We start from the raw sequence: 16,163 nt of genomic DNA, 5'->3' as shown, positions 1-16,163 counted from the left end.
TTGCCTCTCCAGCAATTGTGAATAGCAGGCGACCTGTATATCCATCTTGTTGTGCTGTTTGAGCGAGGCGTCCAGGTGGTTTTTCGCCCCCCTGCCCATCACTCTCTTCCTGTTCTCCCTTTGCGCCGGGCCTGACAGGTGGTGCAAGTGGTGCTGAGGGTGGAAGGAACTGGCAGGGGAGCGGGGGATTTCATCAATAGGGAGTTTGAGGGGCCGGGTGTGCAGTGGAGTCGGGAGAAGGAAGAGTCAAGAGAAGAGAGGAGGAGGAGGAGGAGGAGGAGGAGGATGGGGGGGCAGTGGGATGGGGCTTCAGAGAGATGGACAAGGGGCTGGAGCTGGGCTGTTCAGAGTTAATGGGATCGGACGACGAAGAAAAAGGGATATCTCTGCCGGTTAATGTTTAATCTCCCCCCTTCCTCCATCTAGTGCCTCAGGCTCCCAGCATCTGATAATCCTTGGGCTGCCTCTCTTCATCATCAAGGTGTCGGAGGGAAGTGCCTCGGTAAATATTTAATTGGCTGCAGCATGCCGCCGTTAATTATGCGGGTGTGTCTTTCCTCTGTTTTGCTCTCTGCCCTGCCATCACTGTGTCCTCTGTCGTTTTCTCCCCCCTCCATGTTGAAGCTGTTCCTGCTACTCTACTCTTACATTTGACATTACTACTATTGTTACTACCATTTCTGCTCTACCGCTGATAATATTGCTACAACTATCAATACAGTTGGTGCTAAACAACTACCACTACTGCTATTATACTATGTTCTCTCGTCTAATTACATTTTCCACTCTAGTTTTTTATCTTTTTCAATGACTTTCATTCTCCGGACAAGCCCTCACCTCACCCTGGCTATCTCATTTTCTCCTCTCCCTTCCAACCTCACTGTACGCCTCGCTCCTCCTTTCAATTTCAAAACCACGGCAGCCTCCGTTAAAACGGATTATTGTTATGGGTTTCATTATAGCCTCTGCCGTTATCCGTCTTGACGCCAATCAGGCTTTCAGAAGTAGCTTTCCCTCCTCTCTGTGTTTATTTGATCGTCAAGGGCAGTGCGAAATAGATGTACAGTACAAAGACAGCCTAGCAAGGACTCCACAGGCTAAAGTGGTACAGCTCAATAGAGCTCTGCGCATAAGTGTCTGCCAGTAGCAAGTGCAATTACAAACTGGTGCATGTAAAAGTCAAGAGAATACAAATCACATAATAGATGTCTCGTGGGTACTGTGCAAGCAGCCTTGCAACGTTTTTCTTTTAGACAAAAGACACAATGCAGGAGAGCACATAGACCAAAAAAAAAAAAAAAAAAAAAAAACAGTGTGGACCACAAGTAGAGGGGATTACAAGAATATCCACCTATAGGACAGAAGAAGATAAAATGTTTTCCACAGATAAGAAAAATTGGTTTCTGCTGTTGCCTATAGTTTTAAGCAGTGGAAATGGTGTGGTGTCAGTGGAAGACGTATAGATGGTGAATGAATGATTACAGCCGCAAGCCACTGTTTTCCTATACATAATCCCTTGTACCCATCTGTAGAACAGGTCCAAAATTTTACACCGGTGATAAAAACACACCAGTCTAACCTCAGGCTCAATGTTCAGTGCAGCTGAAGGCCCGAGGAGGACCATTTGGACAGCATACAACTGTGTATGTGTGTGTGTGTGTGTGTGTGTGTTTATGCGTGTGCGTGTGTAAGGTGTGAATGCATGTGCATGTGTGCAGCGGAGGTGGGGGCTCTGGTTGTGTGCCAACAGAGTAGGTCACAGCAAGGACAAGAGATAGCCAGGATACAGACTGTATCTGCTGTAGACAACGGTGAGCGGGGAAATTCAATACGCAGCCGGCCATACTAACAGCAGCCCTCTGGCTCGCAAAGGGCCAGGATCCTCCAAAACCTGAGAGGAAAAACCCGCCGCAGTGCTCGCCACCAAACACGGTGCCACAAGGTTATTCATCATTTCCCTATTTGCACACAACTCAGTCGCATTATATTTTCCAGGCCATAAACAGACCCAACGGGAAAACATGGACCCCTAAAACATTTTCTTACACATACACAAAACATTTTCTACGTTGGTAAATGCACTTCAGCTAGAGAAAAAAGAAACAGCACAGTTCACACTGTTTTCATGTTTCCACATTTAGGAGGAGCTGGGTAGCCTGGAGGTTCACCAAACAGTTCACCCAAAATACAAAGATGAGGTATTTTCACACTTAGTCCTGTAGTGCACTCTATCCATCGAGATAATTTGTGTGATTTTGGCTTCTACTTTGCCCCATAGAGTATATATGTGGGGTGGGGTAGACATGGTTTTCTGTTCTTCTGCAGGAAATACTAAAGAAACCCTGTAACCCAAAGGCTGCGGATTATGTTGTGTACTTGTGCCATTGTTTTGGGAAAGAGCTACGCTGTCGCCGCTGGGGGTTTCAAATGTAAATTCTTGATGGCTTGAGCTCCACAAACAAATACCCATTCGCCCTCGCTGGAGTGAAGGGAGACAGGACAGATCAGACTGGAAAACTCACCAAAACACACAGACAGATCTGGACAGACAGGCTGCACTGGGGGCAGGGGGAGGAGGGTGTATATCTTTATTTGTATTTTGGTTGAACTTAACTGATAAGCCTCTTTCTCTCTCCTATTGGCATGTGGGATTTTGTGCAAGATCTTTTCTTGCTTGCCATGAGGGTTCAGGTCAGGGGGTGTTGTTTTGTTTACTATAAAGTGGGCTTGTTAAGCCCTTTGAGACGGTACCCGTGATTAAGGGCTCTAAATAAACTTACACTTGAACTTGAACTTGAACCAGCAGGCATTCACTCTGCTGAAGTGTCCTTGATCAAGGCACTGAATCCCCCTCTCTGCCTGAGGTGGTCTTCTGCAAGCAACGCTGCACTCTGACCTGTCTGGCTGCAGGCAGAAGCAGAATTTCCCATATTTTCCGAGGATCAATAAACCCAAAACTACCACACTGTAAGGGAAGAAGCGAAAGAAATGTGGACGATCATGTTCTTTGTGTTTGGTGAGCAGCATTGATTTGCCTGGAAACAAACTACCCCGACGGGACAAATAAAGTTGTATCATATTGAATGGTGAGAGAAAATGAAAAATATTGCTGTCACTTCCCCCCCGAGATTCTGCGTGCGGGATTCAAGTGACACGGACCCTGACTCGGCACATCTTAGCTGTCTAAGTCAGTTGCTGCAGATTCAGATGTTTGCCCTTTATCTCTTGGGTGATCACCTTCACCTGTGCCGGGGTCAAAGCAGCACCCATTATGCACTGAGCATTCAGAGTGACTGACAGAGGTGCAGAGGGTTATACAATGCTGTGTGTATGCATGAATGAGTAAGAGGGTAGTGGATGCCAAATGTGTGTGTGTGTATGTGTGTGTATGCACACACACCCTATAGAGAACCACAATATATGTGCATATGCAGATATCCACATATGGCATATTAAACACCCATATATGAATTTATTACAAATTAGTTTATTGTCCAACATATGTTCTAAATACATATGCCCTCATTGTTTTCATGTATAAGTCACACATGTGTTGAACATATATGAGCTACACATATATCACCAAATCCAGACAGGAGTGTATATATGCTTTGTTTATTTATGACTATAGATGGAATATATAGGACATTAGGGTTTTTCTAGGTCAGGTTATATATTCATACATTATATTTCCAGATGTATGCAGATGAAGTCACTTTTTTTTTTTTTTCCCTTTTGGACAAGTCAGTGTTGAGTCCAGGTCTGTTCAAGTCAGAGTCACCATTGTTGAGTCCGAGTTGAGTCCTCATTACCTGTGCCGAAGCCCAAGTCACCTGTCCATGTCTTCATTATTAAAGATTATTTTTTGGCATTTCTGCTTTATTTGACAGTCACAGTAGAGAGAGGCAGGGAAGGCAGGGGAGAGAGAGGGGATGGCATGCAGCAACTGGCCTGAGGTCGCATTCGAACCCAGGACGCTGCCATCAGGACTCAGCCTTAACAAGTGGCACGCGCACCACCAGGTGAGCTACCGGGGCGCCCCCACCTGTGTCTGTGTCTGAGTTGATTTTCAAGCTGGGCTCTGTTTGATGTTAGCTGACGTTAACGTCTGTGGTGATGTGCTAAGCTCGGAGGTTACGTTTCATCTCTCGATGGCAGATTTTTAAACATTCAGTGAGTCAGTCATTCAGGTCAGGCGGTCCATTTTGTGACAACTTTACCTAATGTTAACATAACTGCTGATGAGAACACAGCTAATGCTACCTTACTTTTCACATTAGCTCACTTACTTTTCCGGATGCAACCTTGACAGATGTCTATTAAAATTTGACATCCCCCGTCTTTTCTTCGGATGCTCACATGCATATTGAGCTTCTATCTGAGCTCTTAGTTGAATTCATGGTGAAGTCTGCGGAGGCAAAGCGCACCACTCCGGGAGTTTCCTTGGGCCTCTTTGCATGCCGCGCACGGTGAGCAGGTGGGAGGAAGTTGTACATACACTTGTAATGCAGCTTACAGTATAAAATTGTGAGAGCCATGAAGTCATTTCTGTTACCTCATTTAAGAACTAAAGTAAGTCACTACACCAAGAAAAGACCAAGAAAAAAAGAAGAATGAAAAGAAAAGAAAAAATTTGAGTACTCAACTATGGCTTCTGCATCCAAAGTCAGTTATTGCACAGGTCGGAGTTCGAGTCATCAGTGTTCAAGTTGAGTCACAAGTCATGAAAAAAAGGGTCTGACTTGAGTACTATAAGTCTGGGACAGGTGAGCATGTGCTGTGTGTTTGAGCACGTGTTCACGGCTGTGATCACACAAACCTTCCTCCCTCTTCGCTTGGTTCATTGATGAGTATTTTTGTGCCTGGACATACGTGCGTGTGTGTAGGTGCGCGTGTGCAAATCCGTTTGTGATTCAGTGTGTGACAATAAGTGTGGACTGAATGTGTTGACCTGGTTATCACATTGTGCGGCGCCAGGGAGCGGAGGCAGGGTGATACAGGTTTTAGAATGCAAGGTGCCAATTGAGCTGTGAAAATGGGAATTGAGTAGGGAATAGGGAATTGCTCCCCGCTGGTTTGTAACCTTCGGCGTGTTGTTTGGAGCATTCAGCGTATGCATACATCATTCATTCAATCAAAATGTGTGTGCGTGCGTAGGTGTGTGTCCCCGTGGTTACGTTATTTGATGGCGAGTGTCTTTCACTACAGTATGTGTGTGTGTAATTGTGTTTGTGGGGGACTGTGTATTTATGACAGCATGTCACACCCTCCTCCAAGCCCCAAGCCCTGGAACTGAATTGAATTAACCTAAATAAAGTCGAGTGTGTGGAGTACAGTCTACTTGAAAGGGAACAGCTGAGGACTTGAGCTGAGGACTGTCTGAGCCTAAGACAGGATGCATGGGCCCGGCGACACAATGCATAGCTTTACTGCAGAAATGACCATAGATAATAGAGAGCTGGTGACATTTTCCATACATTGGACACAATGGGCTGTGTATTCTGCCCCTCCCCCCCAAGGCTTTGAGAGAGAAACAGTTAAGTGGATGGAGCCGGTTGTGGGATCCTTGGCCGGCCTAGATAGCACAACAGCAAGCAGCAGCAGCAGCAGTAGCAGCACACACACTAATGCGATTAAAGCTTTTAGCTGGAGATTTTCAGGGACACTTTTCCTTCGAGGCGCCATTAGTTCTCACTGTGGCCTCCCCTGTACTTGCTCTAGACCGGCGTGTCAGTGAACAAACACGTACACATTCGCGCCCGTGAGCAACAAACACCCAGATATACTGTATTAACATATTAGTGTTATGCTGCGCGTCACGTGTGCGCCCGTGAGCAACACGCTCGCGTGCGCGCACATAAAACGCGCACGCGCAGCCGCACAAATACACAACCACTAATATACTCGCACATAAACAAAAGCGCAGTCATGGGCGTGTATACATATAAACACACCAAAAGGGAAAAACAGGCCTAATTAGTTGAATCCAGTCTTTATTTAAGTGATGACAAATTATAATTTAGTAGTGGAGTTGGCAGTCATTTGGAGTTTTTGCCATGCAGTTTGAAAACCTTTTGATTAGCAATCCATGACATGCATTATAATTTCGAAGCCTCTCTCATTATTCTTTGTAATCAAACCGTGATTCCACCCAGACCCTCCATTAATTTAAAACCTATATTTCCTGCCCACGGAGTGCTGCCGCTGTGCTATCATTTCATGTCTCAACTTTTACCGGATTTCCATTCGACATGCTTAGGGTGTCTTTGACTCTGCGCCCCTTTTTAACAAACCTTGAGGTGCCTCTTAGCTCCCGACTGCACCGGTTTCATCTCATAAAGTCACCATTTATTAAACCTCAAGGCTAGACCACAGAAAAAAGCCTGCTGAGATATTGAGGTCATCTTACAGACAGAGGGAGAAAGAGATTGTCAGAGATGCAGGGAAGACACAAGCGGAGGTATCTGGTGCCATGCTGTGATTTGGAAGAGTTTATATGGAATGAGCCAGGTGTCTTACAGGGGACCAGCCTGTCTCAGTAGGCAATATCACTGCAAACAGAGCGAGGTCTTTGGTTATCTTTGTGTGTGTGTGGAGTCCAAGAAACTTTACAAAAATCACTTCAAACTCTGGATTACAGCCTCTGCAATTAGATTCATTGGTTGATTAGAGACACGGTGCGTATTCATTAACATTTTAGATCAATGTAAATATGCCATATTCAGCCTTAAGGCTTATTTTCATCTGTAGTCCCTTGGCAGGTCAGTATGAAAGAGCAAGACACAGATCGGCTAGTCTCTCTCATGCAAAAGTGTGAAAATGTGAAAGTACACTGCTAGAGATATCATTAAAATACATGACACAGATAGGTAAGCTTCATGCAAAGGTATAAAAAAAAACACCTGCTGAAAGATTTACATATCATTAGGAAAACAGCATGTAACCATCAAATATTCACACAAGCAAACAGACACCCAGATCATAATAGATTCTTATGCGAAGCCATCTTGGAAATGCTCAGGCTGTGACTCATTTTGTTTGTTTTTGTTTCCTCACCTGAATGTGTGTGCAACCCATCTCACACATGCCAAGTCTGTATTTCATCTTTGACTAATGTGTTGCTGTTATTATGTACAATATGAATATACAATGTTTGTGCTTTTGTCTGCATGTACTTGCATGCATGTGCGTGTGTGTGTGTGTGTGTATGTATGTATGTGTGTATGTGTATTGGTAGGCATGATGAGCATCCCTTCTGTTACCATTGCTGTCCCTTCATTTCACGCTTCGGCGGCTCCGCGTGAATCCTCTTCCCTTGGCTCATTATCGGCGCTGTTCAATGAACGCACATCCCACCAGAATGCAGGGCAAAACCAAATCATTATTCAAATACGGGGGTCAGTGCAGACGTTGCGACTCTTTTGTTTTGTATATTTATTACTTTCCCTTCAGAAATAAGTCAGCAGGCTGTGGAGCACATCCCAGCCAACCTGAGCTAGTCACCCATCGAGCACCCGACTGGGGATTGATAAGGCCAACAGAGCGTCTGTCGCTGTTGGATGCATTTTGCTCACCCGTCCCGTTTCTCGTTTTCCTTGGCAGGGTCCAGTGTGCATGGAGCAGAATTCGGACACCTGCCTGACAACATTACAGTGTTGGAAGGAGACAGCGTCATTTTGAGGTAACTCTTGATCCTACACCTGCACCTGCTAATTACATGAAAAACTTGTTTGTTTTTTCCCCACCTGTCATGCCAGTTTAATTGCCAATTCTCTGTCACATATAACTTCAATTAGGTAACCCCCTCCAACCTCCCCCGCCCAAGTGTAATATTTTGTGAGCACAGTGTCGTCTATAGCTAATTGAATGATGCCTGTTAGATGTCACTGGAGTCATTCAGACAGTCTAATGTGACCTGTTATTTCACTTGGATGTAACATTAATGATATGCAAGCCGGCTCGCTGAGTGCACCTAGTTGGCATTCAGACACAGCTGCCTTACTGTGAGTGATAAAATAGAAATCACAGCTTGTTCCGGCTCCTAACCAAGCAGGAAAACAGCCAACTTTCTCTTTTACCTTGCACAGATCTGACCCGGCTTGCCAGTGCGCCGAGCACCTCAAAAAAATGTCTAAGTCAACATAGCTTTCATCACTTTTAGTCTACACATCTCCAAATCCCTGAACAAATTCCTCCTTCAGTCCCGTTTTCTTGATTTCTGACGGAGAATGAGCCTTCCACTCAGTGTAGGAAATCAAATACGTGATTTTCTAAGCCAGGGAACACTTCAGTCAATATTTGTTTATATCAACAAGTCTCTGCCAAAATTAAAAACCAAAGAACCGACATGCTAATCTATGAGGTCACCTCGACGTGTAGCCTGGAGCTGTTCCATTGACTTTGTGGAGAAGTGCACTGAGGTTCATCATCAGTCAAGCTGTCTGTTGGTGTTACATCACAGGTCACAGAGTGGGACAAACTCATCTGGAGTGATGAGTCTTTACCAATTTAAATTCAGCTGTAGAAAAAAAAACACACCAAAACTGAGCAATATTCACTTTTAGTTCTTTAGACTTCATATTTATTTATTTACTCCATCGATTACTTTCTCACTGACTGACTTCACCGCACAGAGCTGCCTTTATAGGCCCATTAATGATTATTAGTGATGGCATATACTGTGAGGCTACATTACAGTCAATAGTGAGTGTTAGTTCAGTCTGCAGTGGACAAGCAAGCACACACTGCAGCTAAGAGCAGATTAACAAAAGACTTAACTGCTTTGCAAAACAAAAAAAAATCCACTTTTCATTTCCAGTCAGTTATACTTGTGTTATTCTTGAGACGACGCTGTTCTCCTGCATTTGACTCATTAAGAAATGGCACAGTTGATGCTATTGTGGTGCTCTTTTTCCTCCGGGCCTACAGCACTGTGGCAATATCATCAAAATACAAGTAATTAGTTTAAAAAAGCAGATTGATAAAGCAATTGTACATGGATAATGATTTATTAGGGTAGGATTTACTAATATATTTAATCTTCATTTCAACCTGCCAGCCACACATTTGCTGTTAATTAAAAGCATGTTTTGTGACCTGTGGTAATACCGGTGATGCCTGTAGGTCGTGAGTCAACTCAAGCGTCATCAGAGTATCTTGTAGCCCATTTGTAAAGACTTTCCAGGCTCACCTGCTCTGTGTAAAGGCAGATAAAAGTAAATGTGGTGTCACTGGCACTGGCTTGGCAGGCGATCTAAGATCTACCTCAACAGTGATATTTATCCAGGTCATATCAATTAAACATGAGCACTACACCGGCATGTCCACTTATCCAGTTGAAGCTGGGTAAGGACATCTAGTGGCCGAGTGGAGAAGTGAAGTCACATCTTGGGTCCACTGTTGCTGCTTTGAGGCATGTTATAGCTTTCTTTATTATTTATTAGAATACTTTCTCCCAGAGTTGGATCACTGCTCTGCCCAAATGTTTTATCATTTGACCCATTTTGAACCACTTATGTAAAATTCTAGGCCAGGCATGCAGCGGAGTATGACATGCAAATAACAAGGCCGGATCAGTGTATTTGCGGATAATCTTTAGGCCCATTCAAATGTGTCATGTAAGTTGTTAAATTCAGAAAGCACAGAAATGTTTGCCTAAAACTCCAAATCCAAAATTGCAAATCCAACCCCTTCAGTGTGGGCTAAAACAAAATCGTGGAAAGTATTTGCAAGCACGACTGGCCCAGGCCCGTTACGTAATAAAACAGCTCTCAGCGTTGACACCTTCGGCATCAGCCTCATCAAAATTAGAACTGGCAAACGGGGCCGCTCACTTGTTTTTCCTCGTCCTCTCTTCTCACAGATGTAGGATCGACGAGGAGGTGACTCACAAGGCCTGGCTGAATCGCTCCAACATCCTCTTCACAGGCACAGATAAGTGGTCGCTGGACAAGCGCGTGACGCTGGTCAATAGTAACAACAGCGACTTCTCCATCCATATCAGCAAGGTGCAAGTGACCGACGAGGGGCCCTACACCTGCACCTTCCAGGCTTATAACAAGCCCCGCATCACCCATGTCTACCTCATCGTCCAAGGTGAGCCTCCAAGTTGGGAGCGGCAGTCCCTGGAAAATTGACTCAAATGTGTTCAACGCATCCAATATTGATTCTGCACAGCTCAATTAGGAGTGGGCAATAATTCAATGTGATCATCTATTGTCCGTCAGTTAGAATTGTATTGTGATAATGTGGTGATTTTGGGATAACGCAATACACGATGCTGCTGTTTGAACGGTTTAAAAACTCGAAGGTGTGAAACAGGGAAATTTTGAGTGTTTTATTTGACATCACACATAACATTATCAGCCAGTTCAGTGGGATGAATATTAAAATAATTACTGAACATGCAATGTTGCATAGATGAGTAATATTTTGATAATATATCTATACTGGAAAAATCCATTAGGAGTGTTTTGATATTGATTTCAGCCATATCACCCAGCCCGAAGCTCAGTCCCTAACAGGCCAGGGTGGACGGTTCAACTCCCAGTTGTATGCAGTCATGGTTCTATAGGTGCTTTAGGTAAAATTGTCCAAAGATGTATGTGCCATGTCATGCAATACTGTCTTTTGTGTAGAATTGCAGTTTGATACAAAGGAAGCAATTATGAGTTTGGATGTTAATTCTCTGTTTTTATCAAGTTTTAATCTTCATGATAGATAAGGGATGTCGTGGCATCAGAGTTTTGGTTATTGATAGCAATATCAGTGAAATTCCACACCTTTCGATACCTGAATTGATGCCACTGCAAAAACAGAAAACCCATTTTGGACACACTCCTTCATTTAAAGACTTGAATTTTATTCGTTTCAAGTATTTAAACATATCAGCGATATTAGAATAAAAGTACTGAGTTATAAGTCCAACACTGATGTGTAGCCTTCAAATAGAAACCAAAGCAGCCCAACTAAATCCTATTCCAGGATAGAGGAACTGTTTGAAATATCCTGCTGTAACAACAAGTACAAAAATAAAAGCCTATATCAGGATAAGAACAATGAGTTACAAAGTGAGCTCTCCAAGTTGTTCTGATACTATCAATGCTAAAAAAGCTAGTATTGATATTGTCTTCAAAATTGCAGCATTGGCTTGGTATCTATCGATTTTCATGATGCGCCCGTGTCATTAATGTTACGTTTTTATGATGTTCTGTTATTTACAGTGGGCGATCATATTAAAAGCAAACACAGGCCCGATAAGGTTACATGCATTCAGTTCTATTCGATGGCTCAGTTGTCTGATGCAGATACGGCTGCAGCACAGCTAGCCGAGTGCAGATGATGGATAACCGGGAACTCATTTGCATTCCCTGGTGCCATAAGAAATCTGAGTCCAAGCCCATTTATTATCTCTACGAGGTCTATTAGCCTGACTGTTCTTTATAGGCAGGGAGTGGGGTGAGGCAGGTCAGATGGAGGCGGTGGTGTATGTGTGCTTGTGTGTGTGTGTGTGCATAAGGGTGTGTTGGGGACACAGGGGACTGTCCAACTGCCTGACTAAACAACTGACAGTGCAGGACCAGGACTGGGGCCCAGTCATCAAGGCAGCAGCGAAGTGAATGAGAGTTTGACTGATCCTGAGTGACATGATGTATTGGCGCCCGACTGCTTGCCTGATGGATTGCAGACCTTTTCCCCTTGCATATGCCAGTTGTTATGTATATTGTGGACAACATGTATAGTGTAGTAATACAACGCTAGCAGAATGAAAATGGAAAAATATTAAGAGGATAATCAGCTACATGCTGCTGGAATGAAGGCAAAGCGGGCCTGGCTCGCAGCTCACAGGTGGCAGAGAGGGTGTGGAGTTCAGCCTCTCACGAACAGATTTTTCACATTGCACCGCAGCCAAACAAAAGCCCCTGTCTGCAGGGGCCAAGGCTTGGCACAGATGACCATATATAGCCTACTTGATTCCAAGTCGCCCCCAATTTCAGTCCTAGCGTGATATCACACAAAATAATTACACCCCCAAGTCAGTGCATCAAGCAGGAGCAGCCTCTGCCGCCACTCCAATCTGTGCTTTATCGCTGCAAGTATTCCGCTCCGGCAAGATAGTGAAAAATGGGATCGTCAGTAGATGCCGTGCAAAAAAGCAATCTCATGGCCAAGCTCATTAAAAACAATGATAATGGGCCATTTAAATTCAAGGGCCATCTTGTTATCAAACTAACTACATACTGCCTCGACACCAATATGGGAGTTCGGAACAAAACACTATTCGATGGTGGTCATTCACTTAAAAGCAGCAATAGAGACTTCTGTGACTTGCACTAAAAATTCCCCTCTTTTCTTTAAAGCTGAAATAATATTCGATGTCGGGGTGGGGCGGGTGGGGGCGGATTTGAAGGCGTAGTGCATTTTAGTCGACGCTCAGACGTACTGTCTCGCAGTTCAGCTGGCGTTAAGGCACAGATCATTAATCAGCAGACTGCCTGTTTGTCTGTCTGAGGCGCAGGGATTTGCATCATGCCTTAAACTGTTTAATAGGCTGCAAGGCTATACTTTATCAATTATTCATGAAATAAAAGGGGTTTGTAAGGTCAGAGTCTAATGGTGTGATCTTGTATTCCAGTGCCGGCCAGAATCGTCAACATCTCCAAAGACGTGTCGGTGAATGAGGGGGAGAACGTGAACCTCTTTTGTCTGGCAGTGGGCCGGCCCGAACCTACCGTCACCTGGAAAGACCAGAAATGTAAGCTACCCTTTCTTGCTTGCTTGTCTTCAAATCCAGGGAGCCCTTGTTCACAGCTTTCCTGTCTTTATCTTCCTTCACATACATCTCTGACCCTGTCCCGTCTCTCAGCCGTCTCATTTTTTCCCCCTCCTGCCAAAAGGCTTATCAGCATTCTGCTCCTGTCCACGTCTTTATCCCCCATTCCTGTGCCATCATCCTTAAACCCAGCTGTTTAGTCTGTCCCTATCTTAGATTCATACTCCCATATTTTCCTTATGTCCCAGTGTTTTGTCCCAAATACCCACACATTATACGTAATTATCCCCACTGCGCCAGCCGTAATCATCAGCATCTGTCTTCATCCTCCCTGTCAGCCCGCGTCACGATGCCAACTGACGCTAACAGCCATGTTTGTCATTAGATCCGTTATTTTTAGCTTCCATCATCGTCGTGTCGAATCAAAACTAGTTCAGGGTGGCCGTGCTAGAAGGCTTGATAAATTGAGTCAGATTCATTTGATTGCCACACGCGGCATTTATTCCCTCTCTGTTGCCGTGTTTGTCACTGCTGGTGTCCAAAGTCAGTCATGTAACCGTTCAGTGGCTTACGCGGTTAGGCCTCAGTGTTGGGGTTCATTTGAAATGTAACTGTGCCACTGTGTCAAAATGACAGGGTATCCTGGTATTAGCTTGTCATGTAAATTGCTGTGTAATGAATATATTACTATGCTATGATCAACATAAGGCGTAGCTTACTAATTATTCACGTTGCCACTGCGGCAGCCAAGAAGGCTTGTCACCGCTGGACGTCTCTTGTTTTCTAATACATCGTGTGATGAGAATCTTTCATGTTCAGTTTTGTTGTAATTTTCATCCAAAATGTTGCCCGCTGCAGTAGTTATCCACTGACATATCAGTACAGATAAGATGTGTGAGATGTTACTGGAGGCAGATTGGCATATTGTTTATATTGGGTATCATGATGGGATGTTGCACAGTGGAACTGTAACTGCAGAACACAAGTTGAAGTCTCCATTATTGCTAAATCGTCCATCACTGCTGCGATATTCATCTGTGTGCACGTGTGTGTGTGTGTTTTAGAGGAGTGTGCAAAGGAATAGCAAAATACACTCTAATATGATCATTTATGTGCTCCATATTTTAAAAGTTCTGGATAGCAAAGAGATGAAGACCAGGAGGGTCGTGTCTGGATGGTAACCCTGGATTTGCAAAACTCTCTCACATGCTCGCACAGCCGCACTTGATTCAGCGCAGTGGTGCTTGACTCTGCCCAAACCTTAACCTCAACCCTAATCTTAATATTAACTGCTCTCACGACAGTTTGAACTTAGTTTTGCAAGAGTTTTGCAAATCTAGGGTTACCATCTAGACAGCAGGAGCAGGAGGAGGAACATTACTTTGCAGACTTTGCCCATTCGTTGCTTTAAATATCAAATAAAAGACTCACTGTGTAAGCTTGGCACTGTTTCGGTGTTGTCAAAGTCATTGTTAAAGCCAGAGTGCGCTTTATTGCTAAATGGTATTGGTTGAATTGCTCTTGGCTTCAGAAGCAATAGCACAGAGCAAATGCATAAAAAAAACAAGTGATAATAAATAGGTCAGCGTGAACAACTACTGAGCACAATGTAATTATACTGCAAGACTAATAAACGTACAGCCTACTGTACTGCTGTGGCTAACCACAGCTTGAGGCCAGCTAAACGCCCTGCTCCTCTTTATGGCCTGCATGTCCCTAGGTGAGCTTGCTGTGCTTGCTATGTCCTTGTCTGTATGGATTCTGTCGGGCAACCTGCCTCATACAGCACCAAAGGCAGGGACATGACCAAGAGTGGTCACACACTCACAAATGCAGAAACATATGAGGAAAAAAAATAATGAATTGGAAAGCGCACAGCCAAAAATACAAAAACAGACAAAAAAGAAACTAGAAGTAAACACACACAAACGCAGAAATATCCATCCATCCATTTATTTTTGATACCGCCTTATTCATAGTCAGGGTTGTGGAGGGAGCCCAGCCTGCACTGGGCAGAAGGCAGGGCAACACCCTGTGCAGGGAGAACACACAAACATAGAAGAAGGGTGAAGGAGAAAGCAGAAAGCACATTCGCACAAGAGAGAAAAAGCAAGCAAGACAAAAAGAAATGAAAAAGTGCATGCATGCCTGGGCACACACTTGCGCTCTTACATGCAGACATGCACACGCACATTAACGTACATCACAACTCACAACTTTTGCAGTCGTCCTCGCTTGCAAGCCTACAGCATTTCTCCTCTGTCAGCACTAATCCTCCCTCTCTAACTGCCCCCCCCCCCCTCCTCACTCCTTCTCTCTTTCCCCATAACCCTTCAGTTTGCAGAGAGAGATAGGGGCCGCATTGCTATTCTGTGGGAGTCTCTGCAACCAAGTCATCAGTTGCAGGGGACCAGGGGCGGTGGAAAAGGAGGGGGGGTTGAGGAGCCCAAAGAAACAGCAAGAAGCTGCCAGCCATCTGTCCCCATTACTCAGACACTGCATAGAGAAGCAGTGGGAGGGGGGCATGGGCAGAGATAGCAAGGTTTGTGTGTGTGTGTGTGAGTGTGTTTGGAGGAGGGGGTGGTGCTTACACCTTCTGATAGGTGAGACTCAGACCTGCTTAAAGTCAGCCAGCCCCTCCAGGACTCTTCAGTCTTCCTGCAGCTCCTCGACAGCTACCAGAGGTCTCGCTCATAGAGAGTCATAGTGACGCCGCTCAGCACTCACCACCCTCTTCATCTCGCCGAATCACAAGATACAATCTGCCGCACCCATTCTCTCTCTCGCCAGCATCCATCAGCTGACCCTCTCGGAGACATACAGGCTCTCTGTCTCATTCCCTCCGACACACCCACGCATCAGGCTCTTATTGTCCGATGCCCCATCCATTAAAACACCCACAGACACGCGGACCTCGCGTGAATGGATACGGCTTTGCACACGCCGAGATGAATGTGCATGCCGACAGCGGGATGTGCCACATACACAACAGTACTTCGCTCAACTTGGGCACATTTTGTCCGTAACTCCTCCAAACAGCGCATAATCCTCTGTTCGTCCTCTGCAGCCAGACATCAGACACCTCTGCCTTTACAGTGAGAAATTACAGCAGAAAAATTAAGTGCCTTGATGATCGAGGCAGACTTAAAGTGCTGTAGGGGAAATACACCACAAGGCAGGCTGGACCCCTTTATGCTTTTGTCCCCCTTTCATTCACACACCTCCCTTTCTTCTCAGGTGCAATCCGACTATCTCTTGTGGTCAGGAGTCAGGCTCCTTCAAAAGCTGTAAGTGGTTGATGGAGCTGTATTTTACAGACCATTGTAGGAATGCCAGGGGCTGGCTGGAGTCAGATATGATCTCCCACCAAAGTGAAGAGGGGCGAGCGATG

General features: G+C 44.8%; 1 protein-coding gene across 1 annotated transcript in view; it reads left to right on the top strand.

Annotated features, from left to right (window-relative positions):
• iglon5 (IgLON family member 5) overlaps window positions 1-16,163 on the top strand; it is a 94,192-nt gene that overhangs the window by 71,349 nt on the left and 6,680 nt on the right. The window contains exons 2-4 of the mRNA XM_030072446.1: window positions 7,603-7,681; window positions 9,863-10,095; window positions 12,635-12,754. Of these exons, the coding sequence (XP_029928306.1) occupies window positions 7,603-7,681; window positions 9,863-10,095; window positions 12,635-12,754 (432 nt within the window). The remainder of the gene's footprint in view (window positions 1-7,602; window positions 7,682-9,862; window positions 10,096-12,634; window positions 12,755-16,163) is intronic.

The sequence above is a fragment of the Myripristis murdjan genome, chromosome 16 (genome assembly GCF_902150065.1).
Source record: "Myripristis murdjan chromosome 16, fMyrMur1.1, whole genome shotgun sequence".
NCBI lineage: Eukaryota > Metazoa > Chordata > Actinopteri > Holocentriformes > Holocentridae > Myripristis > Myripristis murdjan.
This window is presented reverse-complemented; position numbering and strand designations above follow the sequence as displayed.